This window comes from Sphaerodactylus townsendi, linkage group LG04 (genome assembly GCF_021028975.2).
Source record: "Sphaerodactylus townsendi isolate TG3544 linkage group LG04, MPM_Stown_v2.3, whole genome shotgun sequence".
In the NCBI taxonomy this organism is placed as follows: domain Eukaryota; kingdom Metazoa; phylum Chordata; class Lepidosauria; order Squamata; family Sphaerodactylidae; genus Sphaerodactylus; species Sphaerodactylus townsendi.
The window spans coordinates 54832660-54852216 of record NC_059428.1 but is presented as its reverse complement, the minus strand read 5'-3'; the positions used below and the strand labels follow the sequence as shown (position 1 = coordinate 54852216).

The 19557-nt window shown below is 41.9% G+C and overlaps 1 protein-coding gene across 1 annotated transcript in view; it reads right to left on the bottom strand.

The window, feature by feature from the left end:
* GBE1 (1,4-alpha-glucan branching enzyme 1) overlaps positions 1-15694 on the bottom strand; it is a 120474-nt gene extending 104780 nt beyond the window's left edge. Inside the window, exons 1-2 of the mRNA XM_048494064.1 lie at positions 15579-15694; positions 11376-11891 (exon numbers count right to left, since the gene is read on the bottom strand). Of these exons, the coding sequence (XP_048350021.1) occupies positions 11376-11891; positions 15579-15694 (632 nt within the window). The remainder of the gene's footprint in view (positions 1-11375; positions 11892-15578) is intronic.
* Between the last annotated feature and the right edge of the window lie 3863 nt (positions 15695-19557).

The following is a 19557-nucleotide window of genomic DNA, read 5'->3' as shown; positions in this document are numbered from 1 at the left end:
GATGGGTAAAAATAGGTCCCAAAAAAGGGAACTTCTCCCTGCAGGAGAATATATACAGTGTTCAATGTATTGTCAAAGGCTTTCACGGCCGGAATCACTTGGGTGCTGTGTGGTTTCCGGGCTGTATGGCCGTGTTCTAGCAGCATTCTCTCCTGACATTCCGCCTGCATCTGTGGCTGGCATCTTCAGAGGATCTGATGTTGGGAAAGCAAGTGGAGTATATATATCTGTTGGAGTGTCCAGGGTGGGTGGAGAAACCTTGTCTGTGAGAAACAAAGAAGGCAACCAGGTCAATAGTTGAGGGCATCTGAATAGAAGTATGAGTAACAATGAAGACTATAGCAAGGGAGTAACACTGGAGATAGCAAGGTCACTGGTGGGAGCATCTGAATAGAAGTATCCTGGCCTTTGTTTCTTTTGTCTTCTATTACTTCTATTCAGATGCTCCCACCAGTGACCTTGCTATCTCCAGTGATACTCCCATGCTATAGTGTTCATTGTTACTCATACTTCTATTCAGATGCCCTCAACTATTGACCTGGTTGCCTTCCTTGTTACTCACAGACAAGGTTTCTCCACCCACCCTGGACACTCCAACAGATATATATACTCCACTTGCTTTCCCAACATCAGATCCTCTGAAGATGCCAGCCACAGATGCAGGCGAAACGTCAGGAGAGAATGCTGCTAGAACACGACCATACAGCCCGGAAACCACACAGCACCCATATACACTGTTATCTTCATTTTAGATGTCAAAACGTATTTGTGGCTCCAACTGTTTTGTTTTCCGTGGAAAACGGATCCAAATGGATCTTTGGGTGTTAAAGGTTGCCAACCCCTGAGCTAGAAGGATAACCCTCGCCCAATCCTTTGGAACATACACATACCATTCAAGAGACAGCCCCACACACACATTTTTTAAAAAGTTTAATCGCTTTTCTTCTAGACCTACCACACCCCACCAAGGACTCTGGTGATGGGTGGGAAATAAATCTACATAAAATGAATAAATATCCACAAATTGCAATAAAATGTAGTTTTTAGGGCTTAGAACACTTTAGAGTATTTTAAGACCTGGGCATCAATACAAAACAGAAGTTCTTTTAAGACTTGTTTCTATTAATGGGATTTTTAACTAGTTAAATCCACAGCTTCATTGATATTGACTTCTGGTAAAATTAATACACATGATTTATAGCCAGAAGTTACCTTATTGATAGTAACCCTCTATTTGCTAGAAAAAACATTGAAATACTAGTGAAAAGTCAATGCAACAGAAATCTCCCCATACAAGTTTAAACACAGCAAATGTTTTGGAAACAAGATTAATAAGATCAACAAGTTTTTCATTAAACTGCTTTCATTTTAACCAACTTCTCTTTCAAATAGAATCTGTTCTTAAACTAGATTTCTCACATATATTGCTCTGTCAAAAAACCTTGTAGATCCCATAATAGCTGTAAGATTTTTTTATCTTCCAAATATATAAAATGTAAAAAAAAAATCATACTTCAGATATCTGATACTGAAACCCTAAAATCGGTATTAATCTACTGGTGTATCACACATTACAGACCAGAAAGGATGGGTTCATATCTTCCCCATGTAACAGCACAGTCACACGTAAACTGTGGGTCCTCCTCAACTCCAGCATGAGCAGTGCCCGATTAGGATAAGGACCATGTTGCATATGCAATGAGACATGGTCCTTCCCTCTGTACCACTTTCTCAGTCTGAACAGTCCCATAGAGTTCTATTGAGCCTATAGTGGAACCTCGGTTTTCGTTGGTAATCCGTCCGAAAAGAATCGATGAAAACCAAAACTGATGAAAACCGAGGCAAACTTTTCCATAGGAATCAATGTAAATCCAATTAATCCGTTCTAGGGACTCCAAAAAACATACCAAAAACACATTTTTGGTGAATAAACATAGTGTTTAATGCTGAAAACAGTAATAAATAATAACACTAGGACCAGCTTCAGAGCCAATGGACCAATGTCGCACCAGAAAGCTGTCCAAAGAGGTCTGTTTCTGACGCCTCTTTAAGATTTGTCTGAAATGGGGAAAGACATTGTCATTAAACAAGTTGCAGACACGGCCTGCAACAGCTTTGTCTGGGTGATTTTTCTCCACAAACCCCTGCACCTTACTGACCAAGACAAATTTTACACTGAAAAAATAGATGAAAACCAAAACCGATGAAAACCGAAGGCAATGAAAACCGAGGTTCCACTGTATTTGGGAAATATATATGGGAACATGTGGGATTCTCCAAACAATACCAGTAGGACCATTTCAGGATGGGGAAATGGCACAGGATGGGTGGATGGTAGGCCAAGGATTTTGTTCATGTGCACTGAACATCTGATCCTAATCAAGCAACACACATGCAGAAACTAAGAAGCCGCCACAACTTCTGTGCAATGTAAGTGGACTCACCATGTGTATTTGTCAGGGGGGATATTAAGATGCATTCCTGATCCTATTAAACGGATTGAAACAACAAACCAATGCTGCTCTGAGATATACATAACCACCCTGCTATATGTAATCACTGCCACCTTGATCTTTACTTTATGGCTTCACACACTTTGTAGTAAACTAGGCTTCCCTTGGCACCTCTGTCCCATGAGAAAAGAATTACATCCATTATCAAATAGGGCAGGGGTCTGCAACCTGTGGCTCTCCAGATGTTCATGGACTACAAGGGAAGCCAATTGGCCATGCCTGCAGGGGCTGATGGGAATTGTAGTCCATGAACATCTGGAGAGCCACAGGTTACAGACCCCTGTCATAGGGGCAGGAATCCAGGTGTCTCGCTATCTGCTGCTGTCTCGCTATCAGCTCCAATGACTGTTTTTCACAAATTCTTGGGAAACTGGGAGGGGGGCTTTCAGTGGGGGATAAAGGGGACTGGGAATACCAATTTTGCCAGAACTGGCTTTCACCAACTATGATGCTTCGATACCTCATCAATGAACCCTGCTGATTGATACTTCAGAATCATTTATTGGCTTAAGGTTCCGAGACCTAACAGTATTCCATAATATATGAAAAGGCACAAATACTGTTTTAATCCATGTGACACTGAGAATACTGAGTTCCATCATGCCTTATCAGATCAGACAAGCATATACTAAACAAAGCTAACACTTTCAGATGGGAAATTTCATGTATGCAACCGACAGGAGCCAACATGACTAAAAAGTTAAACAGGAGCTAATTTCTGATTGGCTGGAGGAAAGAGTTCCAGTCAATCCATTGGTGGTATTGGAAAAGAAATGGTTGGTGAGATTAGCTTTGGAGACAAGTTTGAGAGAGGCTCTCTGTACTCTGAGGGGAGTACTAATCTTACTCAGGGAAAGTGTCAGACAGACAAGTGGCTGGTCTGGTCTAGACTACTGTTCCCGAGTAACAGTCAAAACACAGATATATATGTGGATTGTGGTTTTCTTCGGGGGGGGAGGGGGAAACTCTAAAGCAGAGGCGCAGTGAGGCTTCTCAGGCAGAGTCCAAAGAGAGGATTATTCTTTCGAGACAAAAGTGGGAATCTTAAAAAAGAAAAAATTCCATGCAAATAGAGACTAATTTCTGAAGAATTTCCTTAGTCAGGTGAAAGGGTGAACTGCTATGAGAAAGCAACAGCCTTTAAACATTTTTGTTATTTGAAGTTATTTGTAACCTCTGTTCAGAGACTAAGAAGTGAATCAAACTCCTGTAGCAGTTTCTAAATTTAAGTAAACAACTATCTGATTTTTAAACTTAGTTGATTTATTTTGTGGCAACTCTTTAAACTTGTTTATTTTATAAATTATTCTAATTACTTCTATCTGTTAAGAAACCTCTAGTGCCAACTAATTTATGATGGGAGCAGGATAGTGGAGTATTGTGACTCTCTGCAGCTTGGGGAAAGGTCCTAGGACTGAATGGAAAACCTCAATAAATCTATTTTCTTACAATACATATATTTTAGCTAGGGATGGGACAAGATTAGTTTACCAATATTTCCTTTTTCACATGCTATACTGAACAAAACCATACAGTAAGGGCCATTCAGTTCCTGACGGTACAGCTTTAGATTCTTGTGAGGAAAAAGCTACCTCACTTGATTAGAAAGTGTACAGACATCACACCCTTAAATACCAAAATAATAATTACTGCTGCAGCTACATAGTTTCAGACCTCAGTAATAAAGGACAAATGACACATAACAGCTAAGAAAATCAATAACAAAAAAGAAATCCCTTACTAGCATATTTTGGAAAATGTTCCATTTTTTTCCTACTTGGACTGCTTCTCTTATTTGTCTTTGGGAAAATATTAGAATTTCTAATGGAAGGAAAAGTGGCAAGCATGCAAGAATATCATTACAGATCGCCCACAAGGAATCAATGGAATGGTCAAGGAGCATGTAGTGTTATTCTTAGTACAGCAACAGAGACAGGAGAACCCTACTTGATAACCATCTACCTAAGTGAACAGAAATGAAAGGCAAGAGTATAGTACCTTTGAAAACTTCCTGACATATCAGCCTGGGAAAAGCCAAAGAGATGATTTTCATCAATCACTACAGCAATGTCAAACTTTAGAAGTCTAGTGAAGCAAAGGACTACAAAAGAAAATGTGCTTCTTTTTAGTCTCCCTTTAGGAATGAGGTCATTGTTCTCCTAGAAGAAAAAGCTGGCAAGGGATAGATTGCTGGTTTGTGTTTCTAGGCCAGCAGCAGCACCTGATTTCTAACAGTGCCACATATATCAAGTCTAAAGTTGTTTACTTGAAAGTAAGTCCTCATGATTTTAGGGGAGCTTACTTCCAAGTATAAGACGGACATCAGAGTCTCGATTCTAATAAAACTAAGCCAACACTGAAGACATCTTAACTGGGGAGAAAGCAAATTGAAACAGCTGGTTAATTGTGCAATGTACAGTATCTAAACATTACATGTGCATAAATTAAAATGCTGCCCAAAGGATATCTCCAAACACAAGCAATAAGATTTCACTTACAGCCTTCTGCTCAAACTCACCAGTTTGAACCAAAGATCTGAAACTGGTGAAACATTACTGGTTCCCAAGGACTTCTTGACAAACAAAAGAGGGAGGAAAGAAATCAAAAGCAGCTATCATTTGAACAAAAAGTTTTGATTTATATCAGCAAGGGTATACTCCAGCCCCGAGATTTCAAGTGAGGGAGCTAAACCTGTACTGGCTGATGGGCAGAGAACCTGTATGCTCAGTTTCTTTTAATTCGTTTTCCATAATAAATTCTAAACACAGCTTCATCCCCAAATTAATACAGTGAAATTATACAGTAATGAAATCATGATCATGTATTTAAAGAGAAGTCTTATTCCAAGATTACAATTTGGAATAGACCTACCTTAATTTAAAAGAATACTATTTAGGACTTGCTTATACTAGTCATAATCAGACAGGTGCCATATAGTGACACTTGCCTTTTCACTACCCCCACTTCAAAAAGTAAAGCCATTCTGGATCAATTTGGATGTCAAGAACAAACTAGTTAATCACCATACCATAGGTCTTTATTGTCATAAAGACATATAGCATAAAACCAGTTAAATGATATGTTCATGTGCACACTCACCCCTACCCAACCCTTATTTTATATGGTACATCAAAACAGATAAGACAAATCTTCAACTCACTCCCATTAATCTTAACCAAATTGCAAACTTATATACAAAAGGCCTTATAATCATGGATTGAATTATTCCTTCCCACCCCCACCCCCCACATACACACACACTGCAAAAAAATTCCCACTATTTTGTGTCTTTTGAATTGGTCTTCATAAAAATTATCACATAGTTTTGTTTGGAATGATGCAGCTACCTGAAACTTTTGTTAATAAGCTTGGTCCAGATATTAATTTGTTAAAGGACCTGTGTTAATATATAAACACTAGTGAAGAAATACCTGGTATTTTGGTCTCAGTACTACAGAGAATATTAATCCAGTAATTAATCACCTTTGAACCCAACATGAATTAATCCTGGTTTGTTTCTGATGTCTGAACTGAACCTGTCTTCACTAACCATAGAACCAGCCCCCTATTTATGTAATTCTTTAGGAAAACAATTATTTTTAAATGAAACACAATACCAGCAAGTTAGAGCAGTCTACTACAACTTGCAAGTATACTACAACATTATGCTTTCAGTTATGTGTTAAGGCAATTCTGATGGCATGAGTTTAAAATATCGATTTCAAGCAGCTCTAAACGTTATTCTAAACATATTTAAACCCAAACACTTCTGTGTTTTGAGTAAATACTATCAACATGATATCCAAAATAAAAACACCCAGATGGCTTTACATGAAAATGTCATAGACTATACACCACTTGTGTTTCATGGTCTTTTAGCCACACAGTTTACTTTTTTCCCCCCTCCATAACTGAGTGTTCACACACATACACTTGTTAGCTATGGATAAAATCCACATATATGATAAAGTGAGCTACAGAACTCACAAATGACGTCACAGTGATTCTTTTAACCTTAAAGGTATCACATGATCTTTTCTTGTAACAGACTAATGCAGCTGCTTCTCTGGAATTCACCAAAAGAAATCCTCATGATTAATCAATGCACTAAAGCTAACTGGACTCAAATCTATGCAATTTCTCAAGGTATCGTTAGCATCTTTGACTGTTATAATGAAAACCAGCTATTAAAAATATATTCCTGTTATGATTTAATGTTATATACTTTTTAACTACATATATAAAATTTAAGCTCAATATACACTGAATATGCTTTGTTAACATAATATTTTGTAATAATGAAGTCGACTAAATTTTTGGATATTTCAATCCAGTGACTGGATCTGTGAATGGCAAGACAGATCTTTCTACAAACCTTTAAAAAGTCCCAGGCTTGTAGACAAATGTGAAATCTTTAAAAAGGGATAATGTAAAAACATTTAAAATGATAAAAGGAGCACCTGCAGCTTCAAGCAACGGATTCCCTCAGTGGTGATTGCTGGGCAACTACAGATTCTAGGTTTGGTTCTGTCAGTAGAAGGCAGGGAAAGGGTCTTTATTTTGGCCTATGAGGGAGAACATGTTGGAGCCAGGCAAGAGTACTAGGGTTGCCAGCTGCTGCTTGGAAATTGCAGATTTTCTGTCTTAAGTCTGCAAAGTACAGGGTTTGGGGAGAGGCCTCAGATTAATATAATGCCAAAGAGTTCACCGTCTGAAGCAATTATTTTCTCCAGGGGGAGAGATCTCTGTTATCTGGAGTTCAGTTGTAACTCTAAGAGATATCCAGGTCCCACCTGGAGGCACACAGTCCTAGAACTGGAAGCAACCTCTGGAAGCGACTTAATACCACCCAACTTGTGAGACTCAACTATGCTTAGATGCTTGCTACTGTTCAACAACAGCAACATGGTGAAAGCCACTGTAATGCAGAAATTAGAGCTTCAGAGTAGAGTCTAGGAGATTCAGGTTTACATTCCCATCTTTCTGTGGAAGTTAACTGGGAGACTAGGGCCAGTCATACACTTTCAGCCTAACCAACCTCATGGTGTTGCTATGTACATAAAAAGAAGTAGAGAATAAGTTGCTTTGGTCCAGATCGTGGAGAAAGGTAAGGTATAAATAAACAAATAGCACATATAGCTAAAGACAAGAGGAGATCAGGTAGGTTGGTGACTGGTCAAGAAGGAGAGAATGAGCCAGAGAAACAAGACGGGATATGGGATCCCGTTGCTAGAAGGGCAGAAAGGGAAAATAGTGTGGGAAGTGGGATAATGGAGAAAGTGAGGTGCCATCCCCACAAGGAAGCTGTCCCAGTAGCCAGCACCACACTGCTGGGCTTTTAATAGATACAGGCTGCTTTTGCTTTTGCTAAGTACAGGCTACTGGGGGTGGGGAGAATGCTTAGGACAAAGGGACAAATAAAGGTAAGTTGGCTGTCAGGTGGGAAGGAGATAAGATTGCCAACTCCAGGTTAGAAAAAACCTGGCGAATAGGGGAGAGCAGAGTTTGAGGAGGGGAGGAATCTCAGATGGCCATAATGCTGTCAACTCTACCCTTTAAAGCAGCCATTTCCTCCCAGAGAACCAAGGTTGCCAACCTCCAGGTGAGGGATGGAGATCATCCAACATTCCAACCTCTCTCCAGATGACAGAGATTAGTTCTACTGGAGACAAGTGCTACTTTGGACAGCGAACTCTCTAGCATGATAGAATTATGAGAGCACTTTCCTCTCCAAACCTCATTCTCCATGGTTCCATCCCTAAATCTCCCGGAATTTCTCAACCTGGAGCTAGCAACCCTACAAAGGAATTGATCTCTGTAATTGGGAGATCCACTGTGATTCCAGATCTTTAGACCTTACCTGGAAGTTGTCAACTCTAGAAAGAAAGAAGAAAACAGGAAAAGAAAAGCTGCATTGACTTTCAGGAAAGAAAAAGAAGAAATGGTAGGGATGGGACAATGAGATTCCTATTACAAGTGCCTTCCACTAATGTAATATGTATTGACTATGTTGAAATACACCTCCCCTTTTTTCTGTTAAAAGTAACAAACATGTCACAATCTGCTACGAAAAACCTCTGTGGTAAAAAAACCAGCAAATTCTAATAGATCGTGGTTGGAATGTTCAAAATACCATCAGAGCAGGACAAGTACTTCCCCAGTGATGTCCTCAAAAGACAATTCAAAAATAGCAATATATACTCCACTACAAAAGAATGCACAGTCCTACTGCTTCACTGTACTTTCTCTTTGGGAGAAGAGAAGGTAAAATTAATCAATACTTTCTGCTAACAAAAAGCACATAATAGACAGGAATTTTATGTGAGAAATGGGATCTCTGCCAGTAAGGGCAAAGGCTACCCTATCTCAGAGGCTATTACAATGTCCTACGGACTATAATTCTCCCTTCTGTAAAATAAGGTAAAAGGGCATTCAAACACTTTATTGGACTGACAGCAACTCCTTCTCCCTAATACTGGTAACCATACCCACTGGGAATCTGTCCTGTTCCCCTCTCACCCTTGATCCGCATTTCTATACTGTGCTTACTGTTTCTTGATCAAGCTCAAGTATGACCAAAACCTGAAAACTAGCTTTTATACACAAATTCATCAATCTCTTCCGTAAGACAGAATGTGTATTTTTTCCCTATTTTATCCTTATAACAGTATGAAATAGGTGAGCCTGAGATACAATTACTGGCACCAAACAATATGATCAGGCTAAAATTTGGACTCATATTCACAAAAAAGTCTAAAAATTTCTGTGAAATATGTATTCATTCTAAATCTGTGGGCTCATGGCTTAGATCATCAACCCTGGATAAAGATGCCAGGTGTTATTCTCATGATATCACATTTTAAAAAATCAGGTGGTAGGTGATTAAACTTCTACCTGTGACCCTGGAGATCCGTTGCTACTCAGAGTAGACAATACTAGCCAATTATCTGATTCAGTATAAGACTGCTTCAACTGTGCACCCCATTGCTTGGTTCTCTGACAAATACTATGGTTTGCTGAACAGCAAGTTGACTATAGATAGGATTGTCAAACTATCAAACACCATTCTGCACCAATAACTTGAGGTTCAAATGAACCAAACTGTCTTTGTAACAACTTGCAATAATATTTTATCATAAGAAACAATGCTAATAATTCTATTATGTTCATTTGTTTTACAGACCAATTGAGAGTTACATGATTGGCAAAACACAAAATAAAGCACTGTTCAAACCAAAAGTATTGTTCACATGAAGTATTTTACAATTGTGTTAACTCAATACTTCCTTGTAGAAACATGTATAAAATGAAATCTTTTTACAATGGTATCAAGTTGATACAGCCATATACAAACATTTCGTTGTGCGTGCACAATGACAATAAAATGCTTATGCTTATGAATCAACACAGAACTTCTTCACAGGCGATTAACCCCTAGTGAGGTTTCGAATTTTGTTGAAACTTTTTCAAGCCCACCAATAAGTAACAGAACATAATAAAAGAGCCACTTTCCTCTGTAGTTACGACTCCAGGTGGGTCCTGGAGATCTCCCAGAATTATAACTGATCTCTATAGGCTGCAGAGATCAGTTACCTAGAAGAAAACACTGTAGGATGGATTCCGTGGTATTTTATCCTCCCCACCCTTCCCCTAGTTCCACTCCCAAAATCTCCAGGTATTTCCCAATTCAGACCTAGCTATAGATCTGATCCATGATCACATCCAATTTTGACTGTAGTCATGAGAAACATCTGATAATTCACATGACCTCAGCTACTTATAGCATGGGAACAATAATTAAACTCCACAGGAAGACAGAAATACTGCAAACAAAATTCTAGATCACTGTGAAAGTTCTAGTGTGTTTTGAATTGTTTGTGATAGTCATTCCTACCCTCTATCACTTATCATATTCAAATACATTGGGACATTAGGAGTCTGAATTTTAACAGATTGTTTCCTTACTGCTTTTAATAATTTAAAAGTTCCTTTCTGTTTTTAAAGTTCAACGCTTTAGACTGTCCTCATCAAATGGAAAAATGATAGTAACGAAGACATAAAACAGTGACTTTCCGCCCATCTAAGGCTGTTCTACTCTTTTACGGCATAGAAGTGAATCCCAAGTGAGGGCAAACTACAACAACCTATTCTACTGAGCTTCTTCCTTTCCTAAAGCGCATGCGAGGCAACATTTCCTTCCTTACTTCCGATGCCATGGTCTGTTAAACACCTACCCTCCAATCAGAAGCGCCCATTTGCCCCGAGTGACTAAACACGCCTACACACGGAGTGTTGACGCCAGGACAGTCAGGGCTTGCATGTGAACGAGATCAAGTGGGAATTCTTTTTAAACGCGTCCCCGGCTCGTCAAACAACGGCAAGAATGAAGGTCATCAGTCTGTTGCCCTGAGACATGAACCTAAGGAAGTTGCTGCCGTTTTTTCAGTGGGGGCAACTCCTTCCCTGTCCCACTCCTAGTAATTTCAAGGTTGTGCCGGTATGCATGTTAATTTGAAAATAAGTCCCACCACACTTTTATTTATTTCCACGGATTTCCTCTCCCTTGTTTTTGTTGTATTTTTAACCTCACGGCTGGAATCCTGCAAAGCTAAACGAATACACTTGTTTAGCATCTGGCTACAAGATCAGTATCAGAAAAGCTCTTTTAGCAGGGTACACAGCTGCTCTTTCCTTCAGCAGACAGAAACAAATAGGATGGGCACGAACACTCGCCTGTACGGAGGAGTAAACTAGAATTGGTGTGAGACGCTTGTGCAAGGTGAGCTGGGGGAGGAAGGGTGGGGGTGGGTGTTTCCGGCTTCCCTTGAGCGGTGGAGCCTGGCGTGTGCTTGTCTCGATTACCTGCGCTCGAAGTCCTGCTTAAAAGTAGTCAGGTGAGGGTCCCCCTCCAGCAGTCGGTGCAGCTCAGGCACTGTCGGATTTAGTGAGGCCATCTTTGCAGCAGAAATCGACCACAGGACTAGAAAATAACCGACAGCGTTGCCCTCCCTGCTCTTTATACACTTGGGGGAGGTGAAGAAGGGAAGTACAAATTCTGGGCTCTTCCCTTCTTTCTCTCTATCTCCTGGATAGGGCCAAGCCGGTGCCGCCCACCCGACCCGGTACAGGGGCCATTTCTCTAAGAAAGGAAAGGAAACTGGCCCGCGGCCCCCGCTTGTAACATCGCAGCCAGTCGCCGTTCTCTCTGCCGCTGCATTGCGACTGAGCATGCCCAGAAGACCTGACCATACTCTGTGTTGCTTTTTGAAGCCGCTGCCCTCACTGTTTGCCCTTAGTCTATAGGCAACATTGTCTTCGTTTCGTAGCATAGGTAGGTTAAAAATAATAACTGTTTTGTTGAAGCGGAGTGGTTTTGTGCTGCAAAGGTGGAAAACACGAATACATTATGGACAGAAACAGAGTTATAAAAATATGATAAGGACTAACAAGAATGGGGAAAGTGTAAAAAAAGCAGCAGCAGAAGCAAAAAAAAAATTCGCTCCCCTCCTGCCCAGTTTGCCTTCACAGCAAGAAGCGTATGGGGGCCATATGGCGCCAGGAGACAACACCCCCAACAGGGGGCGTGGCGCCACACGAGCCCCGCCCCCACCCTTTTACACACACACACACGTTACCTTAGCCAGCTGGGGATTCTCTCCGCCAGGGCTGTTGGGCAGGGACGGAAAGAGAAGCTGGCAGGCTCTCCGTACCTGCACTGGCGGCTGGAGAGGTGTGGGAAGCGAAGCCAGCTTTGAGCGGGCAGCCCGCTTGGAGAAGCAGGGAAGCGGGTGGAGGGGCACCTTTGCCACTTCCCTTCTCTTTGAATGGGCAGCCCACTGGGAGAAGAAGGGAAGCGGGTGGAGGAGCGCCTTCGCTGTTTCCCTTCCCTCTGAGTGGACAACCTGCTCAGAGAAAAAGGAAAGCAGGTACAGGGGCGCCTTCACCTCCTCCCTTCCCTCTGATTGGGCAGCCAACTCGGAGAAGAAGGGATGCAGGCAGAGGGGCGTCTTCGCTGCTTCCCCTCCCTCTGAGCGGGCAGCCCTCTCAGATAAGAAGTGGCAGCCTGCATGGAGAAGAAGGGAAGCTGGTGGAGAGGTGTCTTTGCCGCTTCCGTTGTCTCTGAGTGGGCAGCCCTCTCGGAGAAGAAGGGAAGCTGGTGGAGGGGCATATTCACCACTTCCTTTCCCTTTGAGCAGGCAGCCTGCTTGGATAAGAAGGGAAGCAGGTGGAGGGGCACTTTCGCCGTTTCTTTTCCCTCCGACCTGGCAGACTGCTCAGAGAACAAGGGAAATGGGTGGAGGGCTGCCTTTGCTGCTAACCCCTTCCTCTGAGCAGGCAGCCTTCTCGGAGAAGAAGGGAAGTGGATGGAGGGGCCCCTTTGCTGCTTCCCTTCCCTCTGAGTGGGCAGCCTGCTCAGAGAAGAAGGGAAGCAGGTGGAGGGATGCCTTCGCCACTTTCCATCCCTCTGAGAGGGCAGCCCGTTCGGAGAAGAAGGGAAGTGGGTGGAGGGGCTCCTTTGCCGCTTCCCTTCCCTCTGAGCGGGCAGCCCAGACCTTTCTGTCATGGCTGTGAATTAGATTCCCTGAAGAGAAGAGAGGTCTACTCCTTGCACATCTTCAGAAGATGCTGTACGGCCTGCCTGTTTGCCAGTGCATTTCAGGGGGTTTGAACTAGGGATGCGAGCCTCCAGATGCAACTTGGGGATCCCCCAGAATTACAGGGGAACTATACAGCTCAATTCTCACTGGAAAAAAATAGATGCTTTGGAGGGTAGACTCTATGGCATGGTATCCCACTGAAGAACATGCCATAGAATTGATTTAGCTCATTAGAATTCCAACTGATTATGACTTCAGAGTGTAGTTAGACTTTTCTATAATTCTTTCAGGCACAAACACACAGTGGCCCTTTCCCCACTTACCTTAAACCCCGCGCTACTCTCCGCAAGTAGCGTGGAGTCCCACTGCACTCCCCACGTCAGGGGCGGCAACAGCGCAGCAGCCCCGAGGCTGCCGCTCTTGCGCCCGCTCAGCGCGCGGCATCCCTGGCGCTGGCGAAAACGGCGCCTTTGGATGACGTGGGGACGCCCGGACGCACGCCAGGGATGCCGCGCGCTCAGAGCAGCGCGCAGCGACGGCAGCAGCAGGAGAAGTGGGGAAAGGCCCTTTATTAACTAGTCACTAGGTGGGATCCTCTCACACGCATAGGATTCCACCTACACCAGCCTGCTCTTTTGCCAGAGTCAGACTAAATGGTATAAGATTCCCAAAGACAAGCCTAACAATCAAGCACTCTCCGCTCTTCCAGAGACAGAGCTTAACCACTCTGCCATACTACCTGGCAGAGCTACTTTTCACTCTGTCGAATCTTTTTTTCCTGTCAAGTCTTCCTTCTCCTGTGCTCCCTCCATTTCCCTTCTGGAAGGCAATTGGATGTTGGAGTAACACTCCTATGGACTTATCTGAGTAGCTAATCTTCACTTTGGGACAAACAGCCTCTTGTCTGTCACACCCATCTACTCTAGTATTTTGTTCACATAGTAGCCAATTAACTATCTCTGTAACAGGAAGCCCACAAATAGGAAGCCTACAACAGCAGCATCCTCACCAATTGCTTTAAAGAGGTATACTATCTCTGGTGGTGGAGGTAGTAGATATCCACCATGATTAGAAGCCATTGGGAGCCCAGTTCTCCATTAGTTAATTCATTCCCATTTTGAAGTTTCCAATTGGCAGCCATGACCATATCCTGTGGTAGAGAGTTCCACAAATTAACTATATACTGTGTGAAGAAATGCTGTTGGCATTCCTGAATCTCCCACCCTTCAGCCTCAGTGGATTACTGAAATTCTAGTATTATGGGAGAAGGAGAAATAATTCTGTCTGGTCACTTCATGCCATGCCAAACTTTGTAAACCCCTATCATATCTGTCCTTACTCATCTTTTTTTCTAGGCTAAACCCCTTAAGCATTTAATCAGTCCTCAAAGGTCAACTGATCTAGCCCTCTGATAATTTTTGTTAGTCTTCTACATCTTTTCGAACTGTAAAATATGCTTTTTCAGGTATAGTAACCAGTCCCACAATATATTTGCATAAGGCCAATATGACTGCTGCAGTTTTTTATTCTCTTTTCCTGTTCTGGTTCCATTATGTTTCAAGTGGACCACATCTCTTTTGGAGAAGCCCAGCTTGTCCCAAAATGTCCCCCAGTGCCTAATAAATCTAAAGTTCTCTTCCTACACCATTGTTTCATCCACCCATTGAGACTCCCCAACCATGTCCATCTAGCTGGCCTTCTTTGTGGAACAAGTAGCATCTTGGAGAAAACAACCTTGGAGGATGTGACTTTTAGTCTCGTATCTAGCACCCTAAATTCAGTTTCCAGAACCCCTTGACTACATTTCCCCACACCACTGATTCTTCCCCAGCAGTATATACTAAGCTATCTAGACAATGGGTGATACCCGCAGTCTTTGTACCTGGCAGACAATTACAATGCAGTCTACATGCCTATCACAAACCTAGCTGGCTACATGTCTAATGATCAAATCTCCCACTATAACAAAGCCCTCCTCCCCTCAAAGGCATATCCTTAGTGCAAGAAAAAAGAACTCTTAAGATATCCTTTCTTCTGAGTGGTGCCATCCTTTCACAATGCCCTCATTGTCTGTGACTGGCAAGGAGACATCACCCTAGGATTGGAATGCCACTATCACATCCCTGAAGCCTCATCAATCACATTCTCTGCCTCTCTCAACTTCTCCAGATGAACTACCTTGGCCTCAAGGGAACAAATTTGCTCCTTAAGGGCCAGGAGCTCAATGCACACAAACAGATAGTGATTCATGGGATACCACATGCAGTACACTGGATAAGTTTCTGACCTATGCTGGTTTTCTACCTTCATAACTAGTATTTTACTTATTTTGTGTTTAACTAGGAGATGAAAAAGGGTTGAGTGCCCCTCCTTCTATACCCTGTTCTTCTCTTGTATTGACAGAATGTAGGGAAAGTGCCCTGGTTTTCTCGCCCTGCCATTAAACTTGTGCAGATACTTAACTCACTAGGCCTCTTTCTTTATGAACGCTTTGTCACTCTGATGATGATAACCCTTTAAGCTTAGGTTAACTTCTATAACAGTATTGAGAAGTTCTAAATTGCTATAGGATTCCTTCCTCATTCTCTAAGATGCAAAGCCCTTTAGCTTAAACTATTTTTAAATGTCAGAATCAAATATAAGTAACAGTTACATGCACCATACATGGATGCTTTAATCGCCACACCTCTTCTTTTGATGGGTGCTTTATTGTTATGATGCTTTATTGCTGAGGCTCGCTCCTGCACGCAAACCTCAAACACTGTGCATGGGTTGTCTTCTTCCAAATCTGAATGATGTGGAATATCCACATGCTGTTTAATTCACTCCAGTGCCACTGGATCTTTTTAGGCTCTCATTTTCTCTGATGACAGAGCATAGAGTACTAACACGCTATGCCAGTGCTAGTGAAATATCATATGCCTGTGTCATGAGGCTTAGGATTAATCTGTTAATCACCTTGAGAAGAAACTTGCCTTTACAAAAAAGGTTGTTGTTTCTAAGTTCATTTAGGTAGAATTCCATTACACAAGACTGAAAATCTGAAGAAATCATACCTAATAGTGACCATCCAAGAACTTCCATCTTCTTCTGGTTTTAATATTTTGCTTCTTTTTTCTTACTTCTTGTCATATTCCTCTTCTCAGAACTTTTTCCTATGTTGTCATATCTTATCCCAAGCTTGGGTGATTCATTTATCACATGCCTTAGGCATCTTCATGCCTGTTTCCAACTCATGTTAGAGAGTATCATATTCCCTTTCCACACAATTTCTCTCTCACACAGTTTAATTTAAAGCTGAAGTGGCATAACCTTCCAAAAGCTGACATGAGGAAACAGAATTCCAAGGTAGCATGAGAAAAACACTTTGCCAAAAGTTTAAAAGCTTATTCAAGAGAAAAATACTAAAGGAGGACTGTAGCAGCTTATAACATCATGCTTAGTGTGAGGATAGTGGATAGATGCCCCCCCCCCATAGCTGAAGTAAGATTACCCAGTAAATGTGATAGAAGAATTTTCAAGGTAGACCAAAAACAGCCTACTTAATGCAGACAATTAATCAGAGCAAGATGTAGTGATAGTTGTCAACTTAGATTGTTTTAAAAGAAACAACAAATTCAAAAGGTTATCGCTATTAGTCATGATGGCATAATGCACTTGTAGCACCAGTTGTAGGCAAACAACTGGTGACTGTTATTGTCAGTCTTTGTTTGTGGAGTTTTCCAAAGGTCTTTCTAGAGGCCACTGTGAAAATAGAAAGCTGTGCTTGATCAGTCTTACAGCCCAATGTAAGGGGGAGCTGAAGTGACTTGGGGAGGCTATGCGTCCTTCACCAACAGAAATGCCCTCCCCAAGGCACATCCACCCGCAAGTGGCCACCATGGCCTCCCAGGACACCACCAAGTAGCGCTGAGCACTGTATCAGTGCTTCCACACCAGCGCTGGCCCTGCCAGCATAGCAGTGCCATTCCAGAAGCATAGCTGGAGGCAAACCTGACATTAGTCAACTTCCATCCCAGCTTTATCTCTGGGTGCATGGTGAACCCAGGCTCCAAATTTTGCCACCCAGTCCATGGAGCCCTATGGAGGGATTTCTGGTGGTGAGGGTTTTTTCTTTTCTTTTTTGCCTCCCCACACTGCTGAAAAGTTTTCTTAAGCTGGCAGAGTAGCACAGCAGCAGCATCTGGATTGGCTGTTAATCTGGTCAAGAAAATACTTTTTTTTTACATTAGTTTCTAGCAATTCCTCTGAGTCAGGAATATACGAGGAAACTATGCCAAAAGAAAATCAAAGCCAAAGCAACCCAAAGCATGTCTTAAAAGCAAAGCTAATAGGTTGGGTACAAAAACTACACTAATTGTTATTTTTTTTAATTAAGAGGCAACTCCAGAAAACCTAAGCCATAACCAGCAAAAAGTAGTGTCTTGTCAACTAAAATGGCTTGCTCTGGAACTGAAAACATGGCATGGAAAACATACATAACCAACAAGCGTTATAGCTGGAATAATTTTCTAGAAGTTTCATTATAATATGCAAAGATAAAAATTGAAATATTAAGTCTTATGGTACAACTAAAGCAGTTTAAATGACAAATAAAGCTAGCGTTTTGTAGGAATCACACAGTGTTCTTAGTGTTCAAGGTGTAGTGACTGGGACAAGCAACAGAAGAGACACTACCAGAAGCCTTTGCTTCCTGACCAAAGTTTTCCTATTCACAAGATAGGTCAGTGAATCCTAGCGTAGGATAGAATTGTTTTAGCTCATTAGACAGCCTAGAAACCAGTGTTGGATAAACACTCCCCCTGTTTTCTGTCCAATAGATGATTGCTCTAAGAGAATGAGTTCAGAATGAACAGGTGCAAGTTGTTACTTTTAATGAGGTCTGAGGTAATAAGAAAAGAGTCTTTTGAGTTAACTAGAGGGAACTGAAGAATTGCCCCATAGGAATGAAATGAAGGTTTGGAGTATAATAGGATATGTATTTTATTCACATACACACACACATATATATAAATGATAGTGCAGTAGAATTGATTATGAGCACACACAAGAATCATATCACTTGCACTATAGGAAATTGATACGTTTCCTGCAGCATTAGAAATCTAGCTAGTGAGGTAATTTGGGAATCTGTCCAGAACCTTGCATGAGCTTTCAAACTTCAGGGAACTAATTGGAACCTAGCTGCACTCTTAGACGATATATTATAAAAAGATGGGAGGGGGAAAGAAGAGTTTGGATAGCTAATTAAAGAAATACACGGAAGAAGATATTCTGTCACAAAATGTACAATTTGTTGTTTTATCATGCACAGAAAACAGAAAATGTAAACTGGAGTCCGCCTCCTGCTTGAATTATAAAAAAGCTAGTCTGCTTTGTTCACCAGTTCATTCTTTTTGTTGATTGAGTCCTCTCTGATCTGAATAAAAGCCTATTAATTCAATCACCTGTCTCCTGGTGCTTTTCCTACCCACCTTCCCTCTGAGCTGGGAGCAGGGTAGCCTAGCCTAAGATACTCCATGGATCTTCATGTAAATTTCTTGTTGAAATTCTTGTAATATCCTTTTTTAAGGTAAGCCATTATTTTGTTTATCTTATTTACCTCATTTATTGTCTGCTTTTTTTTCATTGAGACTCAAGATAGGTTATTATTATCCCTCTTTTCCAGATGGTAGAAATGAGATTAATGAGAGTAGCTTCTTTTAGAACGGGGTAGGCAACCTCCAACACCCAAAGAGCCATTTGGACCTGTTTTCCACAGAAATGAAAAGACTTGGAGCCGCAAATACTTTTTGACATCTAAAATGATGATAACACTGTATATATTCTCATGCAGGGAGAAGTTCCCTTCTTTGGGGCCCATTTTTACCCATCAAAGCAAAAAAGGGGGGGAGTAAAAAGCCTGTTGTTTCGTACATGATTCAAATGATCATTTCTCTTTTCTTGTGTTGAAAGACACTGATTATGCCCCCCCCAGAACCCCCTCAAATTCCACTTGGATGGAATTTGGTGCCTTTGGTGCCTTTAATGGGGTTGTCAACTTCCAGAGGGGGGGCTGAACTTCTCCCCCCACCCGAGAAACTGTCTGCCATGGAGGGTGGACTCGACAGCCATATTCCTCACTGAGCATGGCCCCCGCCCTGGTCTCATAAGCCACAGCTTCTGAGAATCTACTCCCAAACATCCTGGGATTTGCCCGCCGGGAGTAGGCAACCCGCGACAACCATGGCTGAGGATGATTCCGGCCTTCCTCCCTTTCACGATCTACAAGCTTACCCTCTACTGGCTTATTCTGAAGTAAACCTTCCAAGATCCATGTGCAAGGCTTTCCCCATGCGCTCCTGCCCTCCCTGGCAATTCAGAAGCAAACAATTCCCACCCACCCCCACCTCCCCATCAAACAGCCCCAACGAGTGCAACCTTGTAGGGCTACAGGTAATAACTCC